At 39.2% G+C, this 27186-nt stretch overlaps 1 protein-coding gene across 4 annotated transcripts in view; it reads right to left on the bottom strand.

Annotated features, from left to right (window-relative positions):
* CCSER2 (coiled-coil serine rich protein 2) overlaps window positions 1–23020 on the bottom strand; it is a 121324-nt gene extending 98304 nt beyond the window's left edge. For 2 of the 4 annotated variants that reach the window (XM_027846297.1, XM_027846300.1), the window contains exons 1-3: window positions 22253–22307; window positions 6732–8208; window positions 2603–2805 (exon numbers count right to left, since the gene is read on the bottom strand). In XM_027846297.1, the coding sequence (XP_027702098.1) occupies window positions 2603–2805; window positions 6732–8169 (1641 nt within the window). In that variant the 5' untranslated portion in view covers window positions 8170–8208; window positions 22253–22307. Of the gene's footprint in view, window positions 1–2602; window positions 2806–6731; window positions 8209–22252; window positions 22308–23001 lie in introns of those variants that run through there. The other 2 variants (XM_027846298.1, XM_027846299.1) reach the window with 2 other exon arrangements.
* Window positions 23021–27186: the final 4166 nt, after the last annotated feature.

The following is a 27186-nucleotide window of genomic DNA, read 5'->3' as shown; positions in this document are numbered from 1 at the left end:
GTAGGCAGTGATGCCTACACAATGAAAGGCAAACCCTTATTTAGGAAATTAAAGGAATTCTTCTGGGAGGTATGGAGTACCTCAGCCTCCCTTTTATCATCTGTAAAATGGTAATCTTCATACCTGTCATACCTGCCTTAAAGAGTTGTTGTTAGGACTGTAACTGTATGTAGAGTAACAAGATGGTGGGAGGATAGGTGATACTAATCAATGGTCTTTGAGGTCTCCTCAGTTCTAGATCCAGTGCTATGAGAATGTTTTATGAAGCTCAGAGTACTTCAGAAATGTCAGGTGTTATCATTATGGGGCCACTGAACCAAAGATACCCCTCCTCTTAGACTTCTAAGCGGAAGGTTTTTAGGCTATTGATCACGAAAAGTTCACTCTTGTGCTGAAGAATGGAGAGGGGTCCAGCAGTATGATTTAATTCCAGGCCAGGTCCATTCTGAGGCTCTGAAAGATAGCTGATACAAGTCTACCCCAAGCCTCCTGCCCTACTGAACTGGTCAGGGAGTAGTACCAGTGGGTAAGAAGTTACTGAAAAAAAAAAAACAAAAAAAGAAAGAAAAAAAGAAGTTATTAAAAATCCTCTGAGGCTTTAGTTTTCTTCAGTAGAGGACTGCCTTCTCCCATGTAGGCTAAAATCTATATGTCACCTGGCCTGAGAAATAGAACTTTTATCTGTTGGTCAATCTGTAGGAAAATCTCAAGGTAGAAAATACAGAATGATATGACCTAGACCAGGAATCCCAGCAACACTTCCAGTACTCAATAAACAGATCCGCGGTTGTTAATGAAACAAACTGAGGGTGAGAGAAATCACTCCAATTGCTGCTAGAACAATTACTTCCCTCTTTCAACATTATCATATGATCTCACATGTTTACATAGGCCCTCCATTCCACCCTCAACTTCTACAACTGTCCAACCTGCATGGTCTACAGGGTAGTCTCTTTTGCAGCCTGGCTACCTGGGCTTAAAGTACTAAGAAGAATGTCACAAGATCCTCAATTTTCTTTAGGCAAAGGTAATTACTGCAAGATGTCATATACAGGGGCAGCGAGGTGGCTCAGTAGATAGAGCACCAGTCCTGCAGTCAGGTGGACCTGAGTTCAAATCTGACCTCAGACACATAACACTCACTAGCTGTGCGACTCTGAGTTATTTAAATTATAACCATTTCCAGAGAGAACTATACTGCTTTGCATTTCTGTAATGTCATGTTACTTAACCCCAACTGCCTCATATATTAAAAAAAAAAAGATGTCATAAACAATGCATCTACGATCCAATCGATTTGGTTTCCATCCTTGTCTATGCCCTTCCAGAAATTCGCCAGAAGGGGTCTTCTAAAAGGCTGGGGCCTTTCCTCACTTTCTCCTGTTGTCACAAAGGTATCTGTGGAGTATGTGGGCTGTCCACCTATCGTCCCTCACTCCTGCCACGTGACCAATCCATCTTCCTGTGTCTCATTACATTTCCATAATGACACCTTTAACTCTAGTTCCTCTTCAAAGTTCCTCCTAAGTTTTATGTTGAAGCCACTCATATCCACCATATACCTCTCCATTACCCTGTGCACACTCATTTTTAAATGTTAGTATTAAGAACACAGGAATTTGTTTCTGGGAGAAGTTTGGGATCATTAAAAAAAAAAAAAGATTTTCAATTTCCTAAAGGCAAGCCAACTTACTCTGCTCTTCCTGCTTGATTTTGGGCCCACTTACTGATGGCAGGCCTGTCAGATTTTTTATCTTAACTACATGTCATAATGTGGGTAATAGACATTGTTCATTCATTTGGTTTCTTCTACTGACTGCCAAGGGATAGCTCCTTAGTAAACTCTCTGCTAGAGAGTAGACCAAGGCAGCAAAATAATTTTTTTTTAATTCCCAGTACCCAGAGAATAGTAATGAAACAAATCTAAAATTATAATTTAATCTCACTTAGCATTTGAAGAGACTGGAATATCAAACATCTCCCAGAAAAACAAACCATGATTTTTAAATGAGGGTCATCATTTCAAGACCACTACAAATCTAAATATATTGAGCTATTTAAATTATAACCATTTCCAGAGAGAACTATACTGCTTTGCATTTCTGTAATGTCATGTTATTTAACAATGAAAAATTCTGACTCTTACCTAACATGCTGGTAAAAACACAAGTAATATTATTTTATTAATAAAAATACGACATCATCAAGGCCATGTATGAAAGGAAAAGAAGATGAGCCAATCATGAAGTTAAGAGCAGGAAATATTAAAAGACCTATAGAAAGGCCTCTAATCTCTTGAAAGACTTATGCAAGGACCTGGACAAGAATCACATAGGATGACAAACTATCAAAATATTGAAGTAGCAAATCCATAAAAATAAGCTACCAAGATGGTACAAAGACTAAAACACCAAAAGTACTCATGTATTGCATATTGCATAAAGCTGTGCATGTCTTTGCCTTGTTCTGCACTGCTCCTCTACCTCTATTTCAGAGTGTAATTCCAGACACTTTGGGAGCCCTCATCACATACTAATTCAAAAAAATGAGTATTTCTTATCTTTCTAGAGTCACCAAAAAAGTTGTACAAATCCATACATACTATGCTGTTCATTTCTGAAGACTCATAACTTCCACATGGACGGACACTTCCAATGGGCTCCAAACCCTCTTCATCCCACATGTATGTTCCATCAGAGCTATCAGATGGGGAGAGTTCAAATGAAGAACCAGCTCTGTAATCCATATCTGGAGAAATCAGATCATTCCCCGTGGTGCGCTTAGTGCATTCATTCTTGTCTTCTACTAATTAAAAAAGAAAACAAAAGGCATTAATTGACAACACAATACTATAATTAAAGATTTTTTCAGGTTTTAACAAACAGACGCTAGTAATTTGGTGGGTTTTAGCAAAAATTAACCAAACTCAATTCAGGACCACAGCACTTTTCAAATTCTGAGCAAAAAAAATGAAATAAAATTAATAATAATAAGCAATGTCTCTTGCCAGATTTTTAAAAAATACCTGGTTATTTTCTGTTCTAAAAGAAAAAACACAACTTAGCTTATTCACTACTTAATAATGTATATAAAAGTCTAAAATTCTCCTAACAGTATACTTTCTAAAAACATTAACTTACAACTAATGGCTAGAGACACTCAAGATTGAAAAATCACCCAAATATCAGAAGCACTTTGCTTTACTGTCTAAATATCTATGAACTTTGCACTATGACTACTACCATTCTTGAAGGGTCCTCAAATTGTTATGAATTTTAACAGCATCTTCAGTCAATTTAAGAGCCCTTAGGATCAGTAACTGTCACAAGTCACCAGTTCTACCAACAAAGCACAAAAATAATAACTGAGGAAAGAATTCTCTTGTATACAGGTATTGTCAAGCCTAGGTTACAATACTCCACTGGCACATTCTGAAAACTTAAAAGAAGTAACCCTCAAAATCACTAACCATACTTGATAATATGAAATTCTTATTTCCTTATGGCTATATATTCATTTACCAGCACAAGGGCTCATACTGGTGCTCTAAGAAGATAATTTCTACTGCCAAATGTCTACAAGTAAGCAAAGTAGAAATAAAAATAAGAAATTAAATATGCAAGGGACAAAAAGATTACTAATACAATAAGTGCTAGTCTACACTGTAAAGAATAAGTGCTAGTCTACACTGTCTAAAGAAAAATTTTTCACTGGCTACTCTGAATATTGAAGCACTACAAATAAAACTTCTCTTTTTAAATGCCAATCTAACAGACAAAAAAAGATACGGTCCATTTCAAAGCAACCACCCGGCACTTCATATTTGTCAATCTTGTACAAAAAGAACTTTTTTTCAAAAGCATTGATTGGTTTTGATTAAATCTGGCATAAGGTTAAAAAGTATCAATGTATGTAAGGGTTCTCTATCCTGGGTCCATTGTTCTCTTTAATCTCTCTCTCTAATTCAGATGTTCTTAATCTGGGTATAGATTTCAGGGAGTCACTGAACTCAGAAAGCAAAAATTATATCTTTATTTTCGCTAACCTCTAAGTGAAATTTATCATTTTCTCCTATTATTTAAAAACATTATTCTGAGGAGTCCAAAGGCTTCACCAGACTGCCAAAGGGGTGTATGAAACAAAAAAAAGTTAAGAACCCCCTGGTCTAGAAGAGCTCACCTGTTCCCGTTAGTCTAACCAGGGTCTCTATGCATTCAACAACCAGATTCATATTCAGCCTGTTTCCCTTCTTAGCTCCAGTTCTGCAGTACTACCTATCTGTCAAGCATCTCTAACTCTTATGTCCACAGGCATCTCAAACTCAACATTTCTCCTTAATCCCACCCCAGATTTTCCTTTGGCTTACCCCTCTATATCCCATTACATTCTCACATCTTTCCATAGTGTGTAACAGACACTTAGAAGCCCTTGTATTGCCCAGTCACGTGGTTGAGACTGCCATTGCCACTGAGGCAGGAATAGAGAGCCTGGCTTAGAGTACCTATAAGACTTTATTAGTCACTCCTACATTAAACATGTAACAATTACTGGGCCATGCTATAACTGCTAGCCCAAAGAAGCAACAGAAACTGAGACAGAAGCAGAACCCTACTACAAAAGCACGTATAACATAGAGAAGATGTTTAATAAAGTTTGCTGAATTGTATGGAATTGAATAATTCCTCCCTGATTTTTGTTTCTGTATAATGCATACAGGCATCATCCCACCCTCCATCTTGCCTCCTACACTGACCCCCAACCCCCCATCCCAGGTCTCCTCCTAATGAAAATACGCAGGCAACCTACATGTACTGTGAGTAAGAACAATGAATTTGGTATCAGAGGCCCTGGGTTCAGATCTCTGTCCTGAGTGATCAAAGGTAAGTCACCTTATCTTTCTGGGTCTCACCTCATCTACCAAATGAAGGGGGTGGCCTAGAGAGCCTTTAAGTGCCTTCCAACTCTAAATCCTATGGTTCTAAGCAACACAACGCTTAAGGAGAGGTTACAGAGACATATGATTATGCAGAGGACAAAATAACTCATTTTGTTGACTATGGATTGCCAAAAGGGCCTTTTAAAATTGTATCATGTGCTATCGTGTACTGACTTACACATTAGAATAAGAGCCAAGAGATTTTGGGCTCAAGATTCAAATCTGCCACTAACTAGTTATATGACAATGACCAAATTACTTGACCTTTAGGGTTCTAAAGTCTCCTTATATGTAAAAAAAGGAAATATGCTGCATAATCTAAGGTTCTTTTTCAGCTCTAAAATTTTACAGTCTTTCCATTTATCTTATCTTGTAGTTGTACGTCATAAAGAATAAAATTTCCCTTTTGAAATCCTAATATCCCTCAAAATATTACTATTTATTTGTGCAATAAAAATGCTTTAAAAAAAAGATTTTCTAAAGTTAGGAAGACTATGTGGGAGTTGTGAACTGGTCCAACCATTCTGAAGAAAAGTTTGGAATCACGTCCAAAGGACTATAAAACGGAGTATATCTTTTGACCTAACAATACCACTACTAGGTCTATATCCCAAAGAGATCAAAGAAAAAGGAAAAGGACCTATATGAACAAAAATATTTATAGCAGCTTTTTATGGTAGCAAAGAATTGAAAATTGTGGGGATGCCCATAAACTGAGGAATGACTGAACAAGCTGTGGTATGTGAACATAATGGGATACTGTTACACTGTAAGAAACGATGAAGGGTATGGTTTCAGAAAAACCAGGAAAGACCTATATGAACTGGTGGAGAGAAAAGTGAGCAGATCATTGTACACATCATTCAAGTGAAGGAGATCATTGTACACAGTAACAACAATTTTGTAACAATGATTAACTGTGAAAGACTCAGCTATTCCGGTATCAACACAACGATCCAAGACAATTCCAAAGGACTCATGGTAAAAAATGCTATCCGCCTTCAAAGAGAGAATTGATGAACTCTGAGTGCAAACTGAAGTGTAATTTTTTCACTTTATTTTTCTTGCTTTTTTTTTGCAACATGGCTAATACAGAAATATGTTTTGCATGATTTCACATATATTGCTTACCTTCTCAATGGGGGGGGCACTGAAGAGGATGGAGAGAATTTGGAACTCAAAAAACTTTTTTTAAAGAATGCTAAAAACAAATGAATAAAAATTTTTTTAAACAAGAAGTATATGTGACAAATTGTTCAGTCATGTCCAACTCTCTGTGACCCCATTTGGAATTTTTTTGGCAAAGATACTGAAGAGGTCTGCCATCTACCTCTCCAGCTCATTTTACAGATGAGGATACGGAGGTAAACAAGGTTCCGTGACTTGCCCAGGGTTACACAGCTAGTAAGTGGGTAAAGCTGGATTTGAACTCAGGAAGATAAGTATTCCTGACTCTAGGTTCAAGAGCTCTATCCATTGCTCCACCTAGCTGCCTAATGTGGCAAATAAAGGGAAATAAATCAATCAGGATATCAGTAATACTTCAACAGTCATAGTAATAAAGCACCAAACAAAGTAGTTAGAGATTTTTGGAGAGCAATCCATAAAGCATTCCCTACTTAACAGAATGTATAGAGATCTAAACATGGCTGCAGTGGGAACAACTACACATTTCTAAATAAGGTGCTAAATCTGTCTAAGCCCTTTATTTACTAAAGACTGCGCTTATAAACAACTTGGCTATTAAAACACCTATCATAAAACTTTCTAGACGGGACAAAATGAAGATACTTACCTGGCACACGGATGTCAATCCATTCATCAGTTTTACTGAAAGGTTTTTCACTTTCTTTCAGAGAATCAAATGGATCCACTAGTGGAACACTTCCAAGATTCTCCTCTTTGAGTGAGACTTCCTCTGGTGTTACCCGAGTCCTGTTTGAGTCTTCTATATCTACAAAATCATCACTAAAGTCTTCACTCAAATCATTCTTGTCAGAAGAAGATAAAGATGAAAGGGATATTTCATCCACATCATCACTCAGGTATCTCACTTTTGCATCATCCTCCAACATGTTATCATTTATGCCACGGCTACTTTCTGTTCTAGAACTATAATTTTCTATCAAGTCTTCTTCCTTCTCAATAGCTCCATCATTACCCAAAACTGAGGAGTCCTCCAATACACATTTGTCAGCAGCTGAATTTTTATTATCATCCACTATAATCTTTCCAGTAAACTGTGGTCTGTTCGGGCTCAGTAAAGAGGTTCGACCCAGCCTATAATCAAAAGATGTCACCCCTGAGCCATTTGGTAAAGCCGACTTCTTTAAACCAGAGCCTGAAAAAGCAGCATAGGGCCTATTAAATCCAAATGCTAAATGTTCATTTCTATTGAGAACCTCTGATCTTACATTTTTTGACTGCATACTTGACCTTGGAGGTACTCTAATGGGCAACTGTTGGTTTTGATAAGGCCTTGCAAGATCTGCAGCCCTGTTGAAGGAATGTGATCTAGTGATGGATGAAAGTGGAAGGAAAGACTTCTGGATGGAATGTGAGAAGCTCTGGGACCGTACTATTTTTTCACAGGTAAAAGATTTAACGTTGTCTGGGGACTGTGCTAAACTTTCTCCAGAACTGTTTCTCGTGGTACAGGAGTTTGCTCTAGGCCTCTGCATACTTATAGTTGATCTATTTCCATAAAATCCATTTAACTGTGATTTTGGAGCGCTAAGTGAAGAATATGAAGTCCTTCCTAATAACGATGCTTTGGTGAATTTACTTGAACTAGATAGTCCACACAAAGTCTTTTGGTTTAACTCCTCTGAAGATGAAACAAACATATTGGATGGCTTTGCTATCTTTGACGTAAGTAAAGAAACACTCTTCAAATCCCTCTTTAATCCACTTTTACCAAATGTTTCTTGAGCATTAACATGTTTTTCAGGGTCAACTAATTTGCCACATGAATTATGGGTAGAGTGAAAATCCCTAGGACTTTGATCATTGAGTTGGTATTTATTTGACTTTCTCCAATTGAAAGAATAGGAAGACATATTAATAGAGCCATTGTGCTTGACGAAATTTTTGCCACTGCTACTCATAGAATTCCCTAATGTGTTCACAGCTGTCCCATTCGGTACTGATTGCAGGGTGCTGCCTATAGATTTTGCTCCATATTTCGGCAACTTGGAACCCAAAGATGTCTTGACTTGTAGTTTTTCTTCCATGAGTTATAGGCCACATTTGTTCTTGAAAGTTGACAGAATCTAAAAAAAGGGGAGAAAAAGAAAGTGTCACATGTATACATAAAGTCAATTATAATGCTATAACGTACTGAGATGTTTCAGCTTCACTTCTCCATAATATTAAGGAATATAATATAAAGCAAGTCCAGAAATTAGTCATGATTATCACTGTCCTTTTATAGATATTGTGCATTTAAGATAAGGACTTTTTGTAAACCGTCATAGCTAAAGTATTTCCTAATGTATTCAAATTAAACAATCTAACTAGTAATCCAACTAGCAAACAACAACCAATATTTTAAAAATTAGCCTTTTCTCTTTATATATGGAGTAAAAATCCAAAGCCTTACAGCAAAAGGGAACTAGAACCACAAATTATATTAGCAAACATGGAACAAATCCTACCATTAGCCACAGGTAAAATTCTATATTTTGTATTGTTAAGCAAACTCCTGTGCCACAAGAACAGTTTTAGAGAAATTTAGCACAGACAACATTATATTTTTACCTATGAAAAATAACACTGTTACAAAGTTTTTCACATTCCATTGAAGAGTCTTTCCTTCTACTTTTATCCATAACTAAATCACATTCCTTCTTCAAAAGGGCTGCAGAACTTACAAATTCTATATTTTTGCAATTCTAATAGCCTAGGTGATAGAAAGGGGAATCTAAATACTGATTTACATCAGGAAAAAGCCTAGGCCAATTATCAAACTTAAAAATGTTCAAATGTTTTAGAAAGTTAAACGTGAAAATGCATTAAGAACATAAACTTTAAAATAGTCACATAAATTAAGTTTTATAAGAATAGGCACATCTTTTCCTAATCTGTAAAATGAAGGGGGTCACACTAGATGATCTCTAAGGTCCCTTCTACATCTAAATTTAGTAATTTTCTTCCTGTGCTTATCAATTTTGTTTCATCCATCCTAATCATCAGACACATACTCTCTGATCATTCTTTTTTTCTCAAATATATACAGAAAAAATAATCTTGTTATCCTTAGCCTGTCTCTGAGAATCTGATCTTGTTATTAGAGGACTATAAATACTTTTGTAGTCATGATCAATTACATGTTCATTTTAAATTCCAGTTGGTCATTGACTTGCTTATATTTTTACTTTGATATTTTCAGAGAGCTTTCCCTTTTCTTTGTCATTTTAATTTTCTGTTTATGTCTCAGGATTCCATTTGGACCATGTGAATATTAGACCATGTGATGCTACCTCTTTTCTGATTCCTTTAATAATCTACCCTCCAGAATCACATCAAAATATGCCCAGTTTTCCTCTCCTTCTTAATCAAAGTCTAAGAATGCAATTACTTTCTCCCTCAATTACTTTTGTAATATCTAGCTCTATATGTAAAATGAATTGTTTTAGATTAACTCTATGGCAAAGTTAACTCAGTTTCTTCAATATTAAAATGGGAATAATAATAGCATCTACCTCCCAGGGTTGTTGTAAAGATCAAATGAGATAATATTTGTAAAGCATTTAGCACAATGCTTAACACATAGAAGGTACTATATAAATAATAGCTAGGTGGGACAGTAGATAGAGTTCCTGGGGTCAGGAGTCAGGAAGACTCATCTTCCTAAGTTCAAAACCGGCCTTAGACACTTCCTAGCTGTGTTACCCTGGGCAAGTCACTTCACCCTGTTTGCTTCAGTTTTCTCATCTGTAAAATGAGCTGGATTAGGAAATGGCAAATCCAGTATCTCTGCCAGGAAACCCTCAAATGGGATCAACAAAGAGTCAGAGGTGACTGAAAACAAATGAACAAAACACAAACGTTATTTTATTATTAAGTTCATCTTAACCAACTAATGACTGTTTACAAACAAAGCAGTCATTTTATTTTCTAGAAAGTCCAAGCAAACACCAAATTATAACAAAGGATAAAGAGTATATGACTTTGCACAGAATTATAGGAGCTCTAACTCTATCGTTTAAACACATACTTGACTTTAGACATAGATAAAAGTAAAAACACCGACTCTGCCACTATTTCTTAGAGAAGTTTAATGAATACACAACAGTCATTAAAACTACCTCAAGTTGGCAAACAAAACTTCCTCGCCAAGCAGAGATCAGGGCAGACAAAGACAACAACAGCAGTTTGGAGTACAAGTTGATTTGAAAGTATTACAATGCGATGAAAAGTAGCTGAAAATAGAGAACTTGAAGAAAGTTTGCTCTAAGATTCAGCTAAACCAGATTATCCCGATAATACTTGTAACAAAATGGAGGAAGCCAACAAACAGATATGTAGCTGGTGATTCCTTGGAACGGGGGCAGGCCTATGTACAGCTCCCACACCCTTTTCTTTCTGGCGAGGGGAAGAGTCATTACACATACATCTCAGTTAGGAATAATTTTCTCTATCATGCCATTGGTAAAGGGCCCCTATCACCCAACATACCCTGAGGAAACTCACACTGAAGGACAGCATGTGAATTTTGAAATGTGGTTGATGTTTCCGTAGCTTTACTTCACTAAGAAAGATTGCTGTTTCAGTGCTGTCCCTGATCTAGGTCTCTTTAAATAATCAGCAACCGAACCTAGACTTGAATTTACTTCATTATTTCCCAGTTTACAAAAGGGGTGGGAGGAGGAGGAGAACAAGCACTGCCATCAAATTACCCATCAAAGTTCCCAACACTACTCTCTGAAGGTAGAAAGCAGGCAAGATCCACAGGCTACAGATGGGAAATATAATAGATACACTAGAATTTTCACAGTGATCTATTTTCATGGGAGTTTATAATAGAGTAGTTCTATTTTGACTTTGCCCCTCAGTACCCAAAATACTAAGTAAGGAAATGGCAACAGCACTTAAAAAATGAAATTCAAAAGGTCAACTGAATCTAACCAAAATACATGAAGAAATTCCTGCTAGAAACTGAAGTTCTAAGAGAAATAACAGATATGGAATACAAAAAAATACTACAGTGAGAAAATTTGGCAGAAAAGAATCAAAAGGCAGCAACATTTAAAAAAAAACAAACACCACAGGAATCCTATACAAACTAAAATGTGACCTTGAAGACAGGATGCCTAGAGATAATATAAGGGTTATAAGTCTCCCAGAAGAATATAACAAATCAAAAACCTGAGTAGCATAAAATGCAAGAAATTAAACAAGAAAATTGTCTAGAACTTCTGCATATAAACAAAAAAGCACTGAGTAAAAAAATATACAAATGGTACATAGTAAAATTTAACAATTTCAATAACAAAAATTTTTTCAAGTGACCAGACTTCTAAATATGAAGGAAAAGCATTTTGAATAAGAAAGGATTATTCTTCATTCACAAGAATTCACAGGAGAATGGAATAGTACATGTCAAAATCGAAGGCACTCAAGCAGCAACCTAAAATAACACGGTCCTAATCATCAATTTTTAAACACTGATGTGCCACAAAAGAGAAAGTAAGACATTTGAGGCATTATTGCAAAAAGAAATACAAAAATAAAACAAACATGAGCAAATTATTTACTTCAAAAAGATCTGCAGAGATCTTATCAAAAATTCTTTTCTTCAAGGACAATGGAACCACCAAATATGGACTCTAACATCACAATCCTGCGTGGGTTGCCAGATGAAGTGGAAATGACACTGAAAAAAACAAAGATGAACTAGGCCAACTACAGAAAGAGGAGATCAAGGCAAGATGTAACAATTTTGAGAACATAGATGGAACAATTCTCAAGGTATAAGACAGGTCAAGGTGGTGATAACACGGGGGAAAAAAAACCTCAGGTCTCCAGACAGGACAGCAGCTAAAATAAGAGGCAGACAACCCAGCTTTCACATACCTACTTCAGTAAAACCCTTAAGCTCATACCAGAATGAATAATGATCAAGAAATCCTATGAAAAATTATAGTAAGTGATGTCTTCCACCCCAGAACTGCACCAGAACAGCCCAAGGGCAACAGGAAAGAGCTACTGCTGCTGTTCAGGCATTTTTCAGTCTGGTTTGACTCTCTGTGACCCTACTTGGGGTTTTCTTGGCAAAGATAGTGGAGTGCTTTACCATTTCCTTCTCCAGCTCATTTTATAGATGAGGATACTGGGACAAACCTGGGTTAAGTGACTTGCCCAGGGTCACACACCTAGTAAAGCTCCTGGGGTCAGATTAGAACTCAGGAAGATAAGTCTTCCTAACTCCAGGCTCTGCACTCTATCCACAGCACAATCTAGCTGCCCCCCAAAATTAAGGCTGTTCAATAGAGGAACTGCTGCTCAATCATTAATAGGAAAGAAAGCCACTGGGAATGCCAACATTAGAGGATGGCAGCCCTCCAGCATCAGAGACATTTGTAACCTTCAAGGCTCTGTACATGAAAGAAGCAAGAGTAGACAAATGCCCCAAGAAAGCCGTAGAGTAGTCAGAAAATCCTAATGAGAGTTTTCCAAAGTGAGCACCTTGGAAGCCTGAGAAGCAGTTGCAAGCAGTGATCATCAATGAGGTCAGGCAGTAGCAATCAGATCAGGATACCCCAATTCCTGGGGCTCTGAGATTCCTAGCCCTCTGTCCTAAGATTCCATAGAGGACCCTGAAGATAGAGAGCTCTCATCTAATCCCAGGAAAGGAAAGCAGCGCAGGAACCTGAGTGACAAAGAACAAGATCAAACAGGGCTGACTATCCAACCCAAAAGGATAGGAGAAGGTACTGTCTGATCCTGGCACAAAGCCACAATTCGGAAACTAAATCAAGAAAGAGGAGTAAGTCAAAGAAAACACCAGCCAGTATCAAAAACTACTGTGGTCCTAGAAATCATTCCAGAATAAGGAGCAAGTAACTCCCTAACAACTGCAAGTAAAGACTCAAAGGAAAAAAAAACCATTTTCCACAAGATCTATAATGAACACCTAGAAGAAATGAAAGTTCTAGAGAAAAGCATTAAAAGTAGAATAAGCACAACTTAGTATGGATCTACACAATTCTATTATTGTCCAGTCCATCTCTCTCCATCTTGTCCACAAGAACAGCAATGACGGACTCTTTATTAAAATCCATATAAATTATATCTACACTATTTTCCTAATCTACCAGTCTAGTAATTCTATCCAAAAGGCAATAAAGTTAGTCTGGCATGACCCATTTTGTTTGTTTTGTTTTTTTCCTTTTCTATTCTTTTCTTTACTTTTTAAAGCCTGGATCTCCCTATCTAGAGCAGGTTGGCACACAGTAGGGGAAAAGGGCATTTGTCAAGTGCTTACTAGGTGCCAGGCACTATGCTAAGTGCCTTAGAAATATTATCTCATTTGAGCCATATAATCCTTAGAGATTAGAGGAAAGGAGAGAATGAGGTTTCTGAGAATAGGAAATGTAGAAGTCCACAGAGAATGGCCTTTCTTTTCTCATTAAAGTATGAGGTAAGGTCCTCAGCTGTGAGAGAGGGGGAAGCGGTGGTGTAGGATATTTGAAAAAACTGTTATGGAGAGTGCAAAAGAAAATCAATTTTTGAGATTGCCTTGCTGCAATAAAGGATCAACCTCAGAGAAGTGAACTGCCAACGAGTGAGAAAGTTAAACTACAACCATGATCATTTAGCTGCCAAGTGTTCTTTCCACTTTCCATTGCTCCTCAAACGACACACTGCACATTAATATGTATCAAAGTCAAAACGATGGTAATGGCTTTTTCTTAATCACAGCAATAAAATGGACAGGATGGCAGACTATGCAGCCACAGCCTGAAGCCAAGCAAAGTCTTACGTCAGGAATTTGTTTCAGGCAACAAAAAGAAGACAACTACTGAACTCTAATTTTGCTTCTGCTTTCATTTTAAAAGGAAGAATAATTTTTAATTCCCCATTTGTAAAGACAGGAAAAATGGGAATAAAGGTCAGGAAATTAAGCCCAATATGATAAGGATATAATAAAAAAAAAAATCAAGCTACTGAAAGCACTGCCAGTTAGGACTACTGTCACTGTTAGTAGTCTTTGAAAGATCATGAGAAATACAGAGGGAAGTGAGCAGAACGATGGCTATCACAATGAAGAGGCAAAGAAACAATTTAAACTGAACCCTGTTTTAATTAACTGTAATTAATTTGGTCATTAGTTATAATGACAAAACTTGTACCTGGATAAGAGTCAAAAAAAGGCACTTCACTCCCTCCTTTGCAGTGGTGAGGGGCTATAGGTATGGCACGATTTCATACACTGTAAGACTCAGGTGATGTACTGATTAGTGTAACTAAATTTATCTTTTTTCTCCCTTTTAGTTTTTTTGTCATAGGAAGTAATAGCTCAGCAAGGGTCCAGCACTAATATAGGTAAATAGCTAGCTATCTCCCCTTGCCTCTGTGTCAAAAGAGTGGGACAGAAGGGTGTGTTGATTCCCATGGCAGTGCCACATATGTAAAGTCTGTCCTTTTGGCTGGGTTTTTAAGGTCCAGGTGACAAAGAAGCCTGAGTTAACAGCTCAAGCTCTAGTCTTCTGTATTGATCACACAGGAAAATGTATAATTATTATTTGATTTTGTTTTACTTAATTGACAGTATTGAAACAGTATTACTTGCTAATAGTTTTCATCACAAATGTATGGTATTTTGGTTAAATGGGTTCTTTTGAGCTACAACATACATCTAATCACTATGACTAGTATATTTCTATGGGAAAATACATTCTGAATCCTAAACAATTAACTTGCAAACAAAGTTTTGGAATGCAATCTTTTAGAATACAAGTTAGCCTTCCTAGAAGTCATTTTTTTCTAGGAAAAAAAAGCTTCCATTAGAACAAATTACTGGTTTCTCTTAAAGTTAAAATGCATTATTCATAAGCTTTTTTTAAAAAAAAATTAAGTTTTCTAAAGATTAATCAAACTTATCACTAAATCAAACCTGAATTAAAACAAACATATCTTTCCTGCTCTTCCTTAATTCAAGTGTCTTTCCTATGTTAAACTCCAATTTATCCTGAATACTTTTTTTTTTTTTTTTGTGGTACAGCTCTGTCTGGATGTTGACTCTCCCATTTGACTGTGAACTTCTCAAGAGCAGGAACTGGTTTTTTGGTTTTTCTTTGCATTCCCCAGTGCTTAGCACAGTGCCTGCCTGGCACATAGTAGGAGCCTAATAAATACTTACTAACTGATAGATCAACCGTTATAGCCAATAAGAATTTGTTTTTCTATAATTCTTTTTTTTCCATGATGAAAAGACAGGGATTAACAAATTTACACGAAATTAATATACACGAAATTTCATAGGATCATAGAATTAGAGCTGGAAGGGACCGTGGAATCCACTGAATACAAATCTCTCATTTTACCAATGAGGAAATGGAGGGACAGAAAAGTTAAGTAACCACAGATGAGATAAAAACCCCAGGCAGGCCTTCCTGACTCAACATGCTGTATCTAAAGAACTAGAGCCACAGTTCTCAGAGTGGGATCCAAGAATTCCCGGAAGATCCAAGACCTTTCCAGGGCACCCACAAAGTGAAAACTATTTTCATAATAATATTAAGATGTTCTCATTTTTAATATGGTAAATATTGATAGATATAACCCAAATAAATGAAACTTTTGAGACTAAAAAGTTCGAGAACCACTAAGTGAGAAAAGAATTCTATGACACTGGATTATTTCTCTGTGGAGAATTTACAAAAACACACGGACAAGAATACCACAAGATGAAAAGGCAATGATGAGTGGTAATCTGTACTGACAGGAGTACTGAAGTTTTACTCCTTTGATAATAAATAACATCTTGTAGTTTACTAAATGACATCCTAATGCCCAACATGGTCACTTTCCCCAGTGAAATAAATAGGTGCCAAGGAGTAATTTATATGCCAAGATGTTTAAAACTTGTGAAATCAGGTTGTCTATCCTTCTCTCTCTGGAGCATGGGGTCTTAACTTTCTTTAGGTCATGGACCCCTCTGGCAATCTGAAGCTTATAGAAGCGTATTCAGAATATTTTTTAAAATGTTAAATAATTGAAGGAAATGCTAAATTTCAATTGGAGGTCATGAAAGATGAAATTTGGTTCCTGTCCAACTTCAAAGATCCCTTGAAATCAATGTAACCATAGAACTGAGGAAATCTGTAGATGCTATGTTAAGAACTCCTCTACAGTGACTCAAAGGTTCTTATCATTCTAGTACAGTATAAATCACTGAAATCATTTCATACTTCTCTCTTTTGTGCCAAATAATCCCAATTCTTGGGTTTAGTATTAAAACCCTTTAGCCATCTGACAGACTTTCTATCAACAGAAGTACCTTCAACTGCCTTCAAGGAGGAGAGTAGCATGCAAGAATTCACTGACATAAATCTTCAAAGATGGCAAGACAGGAAGTGGGACCATGAAGTTTCTTTAAGTCTGTGATCTCTCATAGAATATCTTGTAAATCTCTACATTCTGTGTGCTCTGTGGTAAGATTCATTTCCTGTGCCTAAATGAGTATGACTGTCAGATACAAGCTTCCTTTCTGGTTTTTAAGGGTCTGGTTTCTCTTACATTTAACTTGAAACCACTTAATGGCTTAAAGTACTGTACAGTATGTAAAGTACATTATTAGAAAATGAACTTTATGTCTTAATACCAACTTTATCATAAATACATTTAGTGATTCTGGGCAAGCTAGTGTTGTAGATGGACTATGACCTCAATTTCTCAGCAACTGATATGAGGATACATAAACAACTGATTAAAAAGTATATTATAAATAATAGTTCAGATCTGAAATTAAAATCATAGAACCCAACTTATAATCTCAGCTCTGTTACTACTTCTGTGACCGTGGACAAGTCATTTCATCTCTCTGGACCTCAGTTTCCTCTTCATCATCTATAAAATGACCTTCTAAGGTCCTGTCTTACTCCAGAGAAGCTAATCAAGACCACTTCATGGGAAGCCCACTGGCAGAACTCAGGAGCTACAGTAGCCATCCACACGCTTACCTCTGGGGACCCAACCTGAGTCTGAATACAAGCTGAGGAAGTAACTAAGACTTCCTCAGGGGGGAAAGGCATGAGCAACATATCATGAAACAGGCTTACGTTAATCAGGATGTGCCTACATATTTATATGTATTTAACTTGCAGGCTTTACCTTCTCTTCAGAAGTTTCAGGGGTTGCTTCCCCAGAGATTGGCCCAACCACTCCCCTTTCCTCCACAATCACATATTACTTCTAACCCAAGGTTTCTTTCTTTCCTTCCTCCACACCCTATCCTGCCAGCCCACAGCTAAACAGAATGTTATCTTCACCTAGACCTCCATAGCCCTGAAACAAGCCCAGAACCATCTTAAATATTCTAAGGATTTTTACTGCTATCAAAAGGTGGGAAACAACCCAGGAGCAAAAAGCCCTACTTGTTACTTGTCTCCCATCCTCCATTTCTCAACTGAAACTATGATTGTGGATTTTCAGGTTCACAAAGCACCATGAAAAAATATTCCGTATTTCATAAGAAAGCGCATACTTAGGATGGACTACACATTTTAGTTAGAAGAACCATGAGTTATGGGGAAGCAGTACGTTCCAGATACCCTGACAAGGAAGAAAAGAGTTAGTGACAAAGAACAAAAGGTAAAACACATTTGAATTCTGAGATGGAGTAAATGACCACTTGCATCCAATAGCCGCTCAGGGAATAGTTGCCTGACACTGAAGATATCCCACCAATAAAGTTCAGAATTGTGGGCGGGCATACATTATATATGCTAGTGTAATGGAAAGGTAAGCCATTTACTTCTAAGCTCCACAACACCTATATCAGCACCTACACAGCACAACACAATAACTTAAGCCAGTGAAATATTACAAAAGTATCTTCATCAATTTTTTTTAAAAAGCAAAAATTTAAAGAACAGAACATAAACAGAGAACAACCCAGTACCTGAAGTCATCAAAAAGCCACTGCTCTACTGTAATGCATTTTAAAATTGTTCTTAAAAAAGTTTGATGCAGTAGTTAACAAGCCCCTTAAAGATTAGATAAAGATTTGGCCACATCCACTATAGGAAACTGCATCATAAGGCAGTCTGACATAAAATGTTTTCCCATTGAAACAATGTGATAATTGAGGGGGGTTGTTCCTATTCAATGGTTTATCAAATAAATTACACATATGACCAAAATTCTAAGCAGATAACTCATCCTTGCAATCTTATAAGTTATGCCAGCAGCATATAAGCTCCAGCAGGTCCTGTAAAACTAGAAGGGATTCGATACAGCCCTGCTGGTATAATATTTGTCTTGTCATCTGAGGATGGCTTGTCACCACATTGGCTGGAAAGCGATTAATTTTTCAGCCTCAGCACCCAAACAATCAATTAAATTGTATCAAGAGGAGACATATCTGCCTAGGTGAAGTGAGTACCAAACCCTAGTGGTACTCACAAATCCTCCAATTGAGTCGGTCAATTATCATTTATTAAACACCTACTATGTGTCAGTCACTTGGCTAAGTACTAGGGACACAAAGAAAGACAAAAAGCACTCTCCACTCTCAAGGAGCTCAATCTAATGGAGAAAACAGCAAACCAATAACTAAGTACTGGGGGTAATGTCAGAGAGAAGACAAGGGTAAAGTTTCTTGCAAAAGGTGAGACTTTAGCTGAAACTTGAAGGAAGCCAGGAGGCAGAGATGAGGAGTGAGAGCATTCTAAACATGTGTGACAGCACATGTATCAAAGTACTAAAGTATACAAAACAATATGCCATAAAAGCTGTGATAGAATGTCTGTAAGCTTCTATAAATAATTTAAACTTTATTTAAAAAAAATTCTATTTGATGTAAAATGGATTACTATAAATTATACACCCAGCACCTGAACAATATAACTCCACTATATCATCAATATGACCTAAAATTAATATTCTAGCTATAGAAATCAGTACACATTTAATTAACAATAATTTACTTTACTTTTTTAGAATTTAGAGGAGCATTAGTTGTCCTGGGCAGTTTAATAAATCTATATAGGAAAATTTGGACAACTGCTTTCTTTTTCTCTAAATTTCCTTATACCAAGCAAAAGGATTTTAAATCATTTTTACATCTTAGAGTGAGTTGGAAAGCACTTTTCAAAAAAATAAAGTTTCTAAATCCCTGCAATTCCAATTAATTACCACTAGATGACAGACGAGTACCACAGCAAACTAAAATGAAGGCATTAATGACTGAAAAATGTAGCTCTATATGAGACCATGTAAAATGATGAGTTCGTCACTAGAGGAGTAGCAAAAAGTGTTCTCTAAGGTATTTGCCATATAACACTGTTTACAGTTATTGATACAGGAATCAAAATTGCCCTCCCAGCCCATCAGGTGAGCCCTTTAAACCTGTATTCCCCACCCCACCCCCAAACAGCACCTAGAACAGTTCACTGCAAGTGTGTACTTAATATAAATTCATGGATTTGAATCCATGTCCTGACTATGCTCAGGATGATTCTTGGCAGGGGATAATACTATATCTCCATGGAAAATCAGGAACCCTACTGTGGCACAGCTCCATTAAAGTCCTATTTTGATAAGTCATCCTGACAGAGAAATGTCCTAAGGTTCTTGAACACTATGCCAGTGAACATAAACTCTGGGAGAGTCTACCAAAGTGAAAAGGCTTTGGGTATGGTCCTAGCAAAAAGAAGACCTAAAGACAAGTCAGTCAGTTCACTCATAATCACCTAGGAAATGGGCAACAGGTAATTTTTCTCTTTCTTAGCAAAGCAATTCACATCACCATCTACAAAGATAAGGAAGGGTTTCAATCTTTGTCAGTGAAATGAGTGAACACATATGGATGAAATTATCAAGCCTTAAATAAATGACAAAGTACATTATTTTGACACTAGATTAAAAGATCATTAATTAGATATAATTTTAAAATTCTAGCTAAAGGTTTACAAGAAGCTTTATTTCTGTGGATAGAATTAAAGATGAAGCCTGGGGTTGAAGAAAATGACAAGAGTGAAGAAAACATGAAAAAAAAAAAAGGTTAACAACTATGAAGAAAATGATGAAGGAATGACAGATGGTCAAGTGCTTTGAGGTTTAAAAATTGGAAGGCATTAGTAATAACTCTGGGAATTGTAGAGAGTCTGGAAGGCCTGCAATTTTATAGGCGTGCAGAACTCCCAGTGTGAACATTCCCTCCATTAATGCAGATCAGCAACTCATTTGTAACTTAAGAGTGAGTCTTAAGAGAATTGCTTGGGACTTCACTGATATGTCGCTTAGTTTTACTGTGCTACCTTTTCTCCCTCATTCTTTTTTTATTCTTTGTTACAAAGGAAAGTTCTTTGGGGGGAGAAATATTTGGAAATGAAAGTGATACAAAAACAAAAGATATCAATTTTTAAAAAAGTTTAATCTATGCCTTGGGCACTGAGAGATTAAGTAATTTGTCTAGTCACAGATAGTTTGCATCAGGGCAAAACCCAGGTCTTCCTGACTCCTGGGAACAGACCCCTTTATTCACAAGCTGCCTCTCAATAACAACATAAAAAAAAAGAAAAGATACTTCAAGGACATTATTCTTAAAAGTTTATATTCTTATGGTGTAGTAACCATAACCATGAAATATAAATGTTATTATTTGGTAGTGTCCTGTTAAATTCAGCAATCTTATTCCACTAAAATGGTACAGTCAGATATAATAATAGTTTGCCATAACACAGATTAATTACAAAGTTCACTGTACATAGCATAGCATCAAAGAAATGATGCAGCCAAGAAGATAACAGAATCTACCACAAAGCTGTGGTCTAAGAAATCTGGTTACTGGATTCTCTTGCCCAAAGAAAAATTGCTTGTGTAAGATTTTAATGCACAGAGGAAACTGGCAAGGGTCTGTCTCCATCAATTTATATAAATTATGATTTACCTTTAGTCAGCATATCTTCTTCTATTATGGATTACTACGGATTTCAGTTTTTACAACTTACATATCTATTTGCCATCTGTCAATCTCTTCCTAAGTTTACAAGAAGCAGCTGAGGTAGTATTTGATATGGAGCATGTTAAGGATAGAGAAAAAGAAAGGAAGTTATAAGGGTTTTGTTGTTCTGAGAGGCGACATTGTGTACTCAAATAGATAATGGAATTGATTTTGCAGCCTGGTGTTGGTGGCCCTGTGACCTTGGGCAAGTCACATCACCTCTATAGGTCTCCCCACATCTGTAAAACTACTGGGTTGGATTTGATCTCTAATGCCTCTCCCAACTCTCAATCACTCTATGAGTCTATGATCTATACATATGATCTATATGTGAATATGCATATATGCATTTACATTTATACAATTTATCTAACCTAGGGGGATGAACAGCTGAGTTGTGTTTCCTAGAGATATAAACCTCTGATCAAGGCAAGGGGAGGTGCTTAAAAACAGATTTCTGAACCGATCTGGCCTGATCTTGGACAAGCATGCCTAATTGGCTGGTGAGTCTACAAAGATGAATTTGCAAGTATGAAATTCAAGATCAAGTGCAATCACCAATAACCACTACAAAGGATCCATCCTTTCCTCTTCCTGGGCCAAAAAAAAAAAAAAAAAGTGGCTGTGACGCGACTAGAAGATAAAGGTCTCGCACATCCAATTCAAACACTGACATCTCCGGCAATGTGATCCATCCAAGTAAATTTCCTGGTACCTTTCGGAGTTTGTGTTTTAAGGTGCCCTGAAGGCCTGCCCCAGGTCCTTTACTCCTCTAAAAGGAACCCCAGCCCTTTTCTGAACCTTTTTAGCCGAAGAAACGCCGGATGCTTCGGTTTTATAAATAGCATCCTGGCACTGAATGCAAAATGGAAGGGATGCCCCATCGAGCCGCAGGCCCCCCGGAGCCCGGCCCAGCCCGAGGTCCCAGCCCCCAGACACCCTGACGTGCGCTCCGGGGGGCGCAAGGATGGAGGGTCGGCCCCGCCTAGAGCCGTCCAGGGTTGCGGGAGGTGGGGGCCCGCGGGGCCGAGCCGCGCCCTCGGCGAGCACACACCCACCCGCCGGCCCCGGGAGCGGAGGCAGAAGGGGGCCCACGACCCTGGAGGGGGCGCCCCGCCCGCCCCGCTCCCTCAGTCACTCACCCAGGGGAGGTCGCGGCTGTCCGTCCGACCCGGGTCGCCGCCGCCGCCGCCGCCGCCGCCCCCGGGCCCTGCCCAGCGACCGCCCGGTCAGCGTCAGGGCGTGAGGGAGGGCTGGTGGGAAGGATGGACGCCCCCGCGACGGCCGGCAGTCACATGCCCTCCGGCCCAGCTGGGCGCGCAGCGGCTGTCCGGCGGGCCCCGCGTTCCTGTCCGCCGCTGCCGCCGCCGCCGCCGCCGCCTCCGCCTCAGCTCCCTCAGCCTCCTCAGCCTCCTCAGCAGCCGCCGCCGCCCCTTCCTCGCCTCCTTCCCACCCCTCCCTCCCACCCTCCCCGGCCTGAGCCCCGGCCCCGCCCCGCCCTAGGCGCCCCGCGGGCACGCACGCGCAGCTGCCACTCGCCCCGCCTCCTCCGAAACCAGGCTGCGCATGAGCAGCCAGACACGAGGCTGACTCCGCCCCCGGCATGCCGGGCCCACCCCCCAACTCGCCGGGCAGAGTCGGAAGAGCCCTTCCAGCCTCCCTCCAGACCAACACTCTCCCGGCCCCGCCCCAGCTCCCGCCTCCGTCCTACCTGATAGACTTCTAGGCCCCGCCTCGTTCCCGCCTACGGTTTCCCGGTCCCTTCCCTGACAGTTCTCCAAACCCGGTACATCTAGACAGTGGTCCGGGCCCCGCCCCTGTGCTGCCTGTTAGAGCCCAGGCCCCGCCCCCTTCCCGGCTGCCCCGCCCCCACACCGGCCTGCGCACGGACCTCCTCGAGTCAGCTGCTTTGCGGACTTTGCTCCGCCCTTCCACCCTTCAGGAGGACGCAGGCCTCGGGGACCGTCGTACCCACCCCCGGTCCAGGCTCTCTCGGAGGCTCTGCGGGCGGGCTAGGCTGCTTGACCTTGACCTTGGCTAAGGCCGCCCCCGGGGCACTGCCGACAGGTTTGTGGGTTCGTTTGTTCTCAGCGGCCCCTGCCCTCGGGCGGGGCGGGGCGTCCTGGGCTGCTGACTGATCCCCACGTGCCCGGCCCGGCCGGCAGCCTTCTCTAATCACTGCGGCGTGGGGCGTGGTGCTCGGGCGAGCCCGGAAAACCCCGGATCGTCCTCGGACCCGGACCGGCACCACCGCGAAAAGAGCCCCCCCCCCCCCCCCGCGGCCTACTCCTTCCAAAGAGCAGACAACCGTCAATCAATCAATCGTCCGTCAGACAGGCAGCGAGCATTTCTTCAGCGCTTTCCAAGGGCCAGGCGCTGTGCTGGAAGGCTGGACTTTGTTTTGAGGAGCTTGCAACCTAAATTTTGTTCCCCGCACCCTGTGACTCGGCTTAAGTCCTTAATCCCTTTTTTCGGTTTCACAATCTCCAGGATCCCAGGCTTGTGGGGAATCGGGAGATGCAAGTAAAGGCCTGGAAGAAACCAAGTCTGTGTAGGTATAATAGGCGTACAAAGCATTCGATTCCAAAAGCGCCTACTGTGTGCCTCCCCAGCCAGTGTAGGCCTTGGGGATGCAAACTCAGAAAATAGAACCTGCCCCTGCTCCTTGATGAGGGAGAAGGAAATAATTTAGTCTTACAAAGTTGGTCTACTTCCACATTGTATTTTAAATGCTAGGCCGCATAGCTAGGCTAAAGGATACTAAGAAAAAGTTTCATGTTGCTTTTTTAGAGGAAGAAGAAAACAAGGACAAGGCAAGGGGGGCAAATGGTTTTTCTTTAAGGTTGCAACAGGCCATTTGTTCCGGCTGCCAGGCTTCTAATATTTCTCCAAGTTTCTCTTGGCATTAGACGTGTAAAACTATGAACTAATAAGCTATCAATGGTAGATAGGTCCCAAAAGGCATGAAAGTCTGCCTAATAGACCTCCCAAAGTTGTTCTAAGGATCAAATGAGATAATCTTTGTAAAGTGTTTAGAACAATCCCTGCCACTTAATAAGCATCGTATGAATGTTAACTATTATTATTGTTAACCAGCAAGGAAGGGGTTACTAGTCATCTGATCTTCCTTGGGCACACAGAGACATCACCAATAATTTATATTGCCATATCAAGCTACCTAAAAAGTGCCAGCCAGGAGGCTCCAGCCTGAAGTCATTTCCTCTTTTAAAAGATCCTTGAATCACCAGCTCCTATCTCAGCAGCTGATAAGATGGTTCTTTGTTATCTCATTGCCACATAACCCTGAGTCACAAGTGTGGTGAAACATCAACAGGGTCAATTGGAACCTGGAAAGATAGCATAGTTCATGGAATGACCCCCGTAAACCCTTTCAGTTTCTTCTTCATATGGAATTAGCTTCAGGAGGTAATGAGTTCCCTATCACTGAAGATCTTCAAGCAGAAGCTGAATGACCCTTGGGTCATCAGTGTTGAGAAGGAAAGTTACAGATGAGGCAAGTGAGGCCCAGAGAGGTTGAGATTCTTGTCAAAAGTCACACAGATAGTGACAGAGAAAACACTTGAACCCAGATCATTTGACCCCAAATCTCTCTTTTCCATTGCACCATGCTGCCTCTGGGATTTTTCCGTGTCATCTTTTACATGCTGATAAATTATCTCATTTTGTCTTTATCATTAACCAAAGAGAAATCTGTTTTAACTTGAACCAGGGGCACTTTATGTTTATGTCACTTGGCTTATTAGTTGTAGAATAATTATCAAAATTTAATGATGTGGGGAGAGGGGATGATTGAATATTAAAAGCTATCAAGATAGACCCTCTTTGTTTGCTTTATGGTTCAATATGCCATCTTGAATAAAAATGAAGGTCAACAAAAGTTCTCAAATCAATATATCTTCTTTAATTTGTAATGGATTTCTGAAATCCACTCACATGTCCAACCCTTTTGTTCATCACCTCACCCTTGGACACTATATCAATAGCTTCCTGATTGGCCTCGCTGATTCAGTTCTCTCTCCTTTCATCTGTCACACAGCTGACAAAGCGTGCCTTTGTGTGTCACACACAAAGTGTGACAAAAATATGCTTAAAACACTGGTCATTCTCCAACATGTCACTAATCCTACTCAGTAAGCTCCAATGTGTCCTTGTTACCTCTAGAGTCAAATGCAAGCTCCTCTATTTAACATTTAATCCCTTTCACAGGCTGGCTCTAACCCACCTTTCCAGCCTTATTTGACATTGCTTCTTTTTATCCCCATTATCTGTAGTCCAGCCAAATTGGCATAACACTGCTTGTGTCTGTGCTTTTGCAATGACACCCCTCCCTCTCTCTTCCCCTCCACTCCTGGCACATAATAGGGGCCTGTTGACTCAGGTGGCATTTCCTGTATTAGGCCTTTCCTTATCCCTTCCCACCAGCTGTTAATACCTCCCTCCTCATCCCCACTCAGATTCCTTTATGTTTACTTTGTTTATTTTTTGTATATACTCATATATGTATATGTTGGCTCCCCAGATAGAATCATTGTCTCTCTTCCTCCCTTTCCTCCACTCTCATTCTTCTGTACCTCCTTCTTTCCTTCTCATCCTGTCCTTTCCCCTTCTACTTCTCCATAAGTTTTTGTATCATATTGTGGAGCAGACATATAAGTATCAAATTTGGCACCTGGAAAAAGGAACAAGCAGCTTTTTTGAGGGTAAAGCATATTCTAAAATAAACTGTAATTCTTGATGTAAAAATAATACAAGAAGTAATTAAGATAGATTCAGTTGAGTTAGAGGAGGGTGGGTGAAGGTTAATTTTTTGTGCCATCTAAGTTTTCACAAAATGCCGCAATTATCCAACCCTAGTTATGTTTATCTTCTGGAATGTACCTAGAACGCTAGTTTGGTTTAAATGTTTTAAGGTTTCATGCTCATAGGTTATTTATTTTTATTTTCCTCAATTAATTATCATTTCTTTTCTTTCCAAACTCCACCTTTCCCCATTGAAAAAGAAAAAAACAAAACAAAATCCAAGTAACAAATATGCATAGTCAAACAAAACAAATTACCTACATTGTCCATGTCCAATGAGATAATCAAAAGAGGAAATATTTGTAAAGTGCTTAGCACAGTGCCTGGAGTGTTGTAGGTCCTATATAAACGTTAGTTATTATTATTTCATTATTATTAATATTATTTCCAAAAGTGTATGTCTCGTTCTGTATCTTGAGTCTCACTTCTCTGTCAGGATTTGGGTAACGTGCTTCATTATCAATCCTCTGGAATCCTGGTTGGTCATTGGATCAATGAATCAGAGTTCTTAAATCTTTCAGAGCTCTTGGTTGTCTTTACAATGCTGTTATTGTATAAATTATTCTAGTCCTGATCATTTCATTGTGCTTTAGCTTATACAGATCTTCCTGGGTTTCTCTGCAATTGTGATTTTTGTCATTTCTTACAGCACAATAGTACTCCGCTGCGTTCATGTATCATAATTAGTTTAGGCACACCCTAGTAGATGGACGCCCTCTTAGTTTCCAGTTCTTTGCCAGTACAGATGGAGTCAATATAAATATTTGTGCACAGAAGTGACTCTTTTCTCTTGCTTTGATCTGAACGATGTGCACGTAGTTCAGGAATTTGGGGGACACGGTTCAAATTGTTCTCTAGAGTAGCTATAGTAGTTCACAACTTCATCAATAGTGCCTTGATGTGCCCGTCTTCCCAGAATCCCTCAGTGTTTGTCATATTCATACCCTTTTTGTCAGCTTTGCTGGTCCATGAGTCTGAGGAGGCACCTCAGCTACTTTAATTTGCACTTCTCCAATTATTAGTGACTTGGAATGTTTTTTCATATGACTAGTGATAACTTAGATTTCTTCCTTTGAAAACCACCTCTTCATATCCTTTGTCCATTTATTAATTGGAGAATGACTCTTATTCTTATAAATTTAGGTTGGTTCTTTATGTATCTTGGAAATGAGACATAAGTGAATCTTACTTTTTCATTTTCCTCTTTCCCTTCTAATTTTAGCTGCATTGGTTTCATTTGTGCAGAAACTTTTTA

Source organism: Vombatus ursinus, unplaced genomic scaffold, assembly GCF_900497805.2.
Source record: "Vombatus ursinus unplaced genomic scaffold, bare-nosed wombat genome assembly UNPS02015129.1, whole genome shotgun sequence".
In the NCBI taxonomy this organism is placed as follows: domain Eukaryota; kingdom Metazoa; phylum Chordata; class Mammalia; order Diprotodontia; family Vombatidae; genus Vombatus; species Vombatus ursinus.
The sequence above is the reverse complement of the archived record's forward strand: the minus strand, read 5'-3'. Positions and strand labels throughout refer to the sequence as shown.